This window comes from Elephantulus edwardii, unplaced genomic scaffold (genome assembly GCF_000299155.1).
Source record: "Elephantulus edwardii isolate Elephantulus edwardi_28Jun2011 unplaced genomic scaffold, EleEdw1.0 scaffold00348, whole genome shotgun sequence".
Lineage (NCBI taxonomy): Eukaryota > Metazoa > Chordata > Mammalia > Macroscelidea > Macroscelididae > Elephantulus > Elephantulus edwardii.
The window spans coordinates 1,565,714-1,567,073 of record NW_006400098.1 but is presented as its reverse complement, the minus strand read 5'-3'; the positions used below and the strand labels follow the sequence as shown (position 1 = coordinate 1,567,073).

At 51.0% G+C, this 1,360-nt stretch overlaps 1 protein-coding gene across 3 annotated transcripts in view; it reads left to right on the top strand.

The window, feature by feature from the left end:
• TNNT1 (troponin T type 1 (skeletal, slow)) overlaps positions 1-1,360 on the top strand; it is a 13,811-nt gene that overhangs the window by 11,827 nt on the left and 624 nt on the right. For all 3 annotated transcript variants that reach the window (XM_006901831.1, XM_006901829.1, XM_006901830.1), the window contains 2 exons: positions 782-872; positions 973-1,013. In XM_006901831.1, the coding sequence (XP_006901893.1) occupies positions 782-872; positions 973-1,013 (132 nt within the window). The remainder of the gene's footprint in view (positions 1-781; positions 873-972; positions 1,014-1,360) is intronic.

Genomic DNA, 1,360 nt, shown 5'->3' with positions numbered 1-1,360 from the left:
TTATTTTTTATTTTTTTTTATTTTATTATTTTTGTGCATGTACCGTCAAATCAGATCTGACAGGTACAGGATGAAATTGTCCTTCCTTCTCCGGCAGAGCATCTGATGGATTTGAACCGTGTACCTCTGGGATTGCAGTACAGCTTCTTGCCACTAGGCCACCAGAGCCCCCCTAGTATTTGTCCTTTTGACTGAAATATTTCACTCAGCATAAATGTCCTCCAGGGTCACCCATTTGTATAATATTTCATGAGTTTTTTGTTTTTCAATGCAGCATAGTATTCCATTATGTGAATATACCACAGCTTCTGGATCCATTCGTTTGTTGATGGGCACTTAGGTTGTTTCCAACTCTTTGCTATTGTGAACAAGGCCGTGATAATCATGGGTGTGCATATTCCTCCATTTTTAAGAGAAAGAATTAAGATCCAAAGAGAAAGTGCTGGGCCATAGTCTACTAACCAGAGACTGGCGTGGCTGGGATTTGAACCCAGGGCCCTCTGACTCCAGACCTGTGATCTTCACCATGAGACCCTTCTCCCTCAAGGAGATGACAAACCTCTATTTGGAGGGGAGGCGCAGAAAGTGAGCACAGACTTCAAGATCCTTTGTGTCAAGTTGTTTTGAATGTTTGGCCTCAAATATTAACACAGCGGGTCAAATGTGTGAGGCTGTGTGGCCTCAGGCAGTCCCCTCAGTCTCGCTGGGACCCAGTCCCTCACTGTCCCCTGGGTCTGCGGCGTGGCTGGCCCTGTCTCTCACAGCCCTTTGGCCCTGCCAGGGACAAGGCCCAGGAGCTGTCCGACTGGATCCACCAGCTGGAGTCGGAGAAGTTCGATCTGATGGAGAAGATGAAGCAGCAGAAATACGAGGTAAGACCCAGCTCCCAGGGTGGAGGAGGCCCGGGCTGGGCAGGCAGGACCAGGCAGGGCGCGAGGCGCATCCCAGCATCTCCCTCCCGCCTCCCTGCAGATCAACGTGCTGTATAATCGCATCAGCCACGCGCAGAAGTTGTAAGTGAGGGCGAGTGGGGGCCCCTGCGCAGCACAGCTTCCTTCTGACTCCCCTCCTGTCCTCCTCCCTGTCTGTCCCTTCCTTCCCCCCTTCCGTCTCTTCTCGTGTCTCCCTCCCTGTAATGACTTCGTCTTCTATCTCACTCCCTCTGTCCTTATCTGTTCCTCTGAGAATCTCTTCAGAATCTGCCTCGGGTCTCTCCAATTTCTGCACTTCCTTCTGCAGCCCCCTGATTGAATCTGTTTCCTCCTCTCTCTTCCTGCTCTGCTCTCTTCTCTCTGGCCTCCCAGTCGCTTTCTGTCTTGGCTCTGATCTCTCTCTGAGTACTTGCATCTGGTGGGCTGGT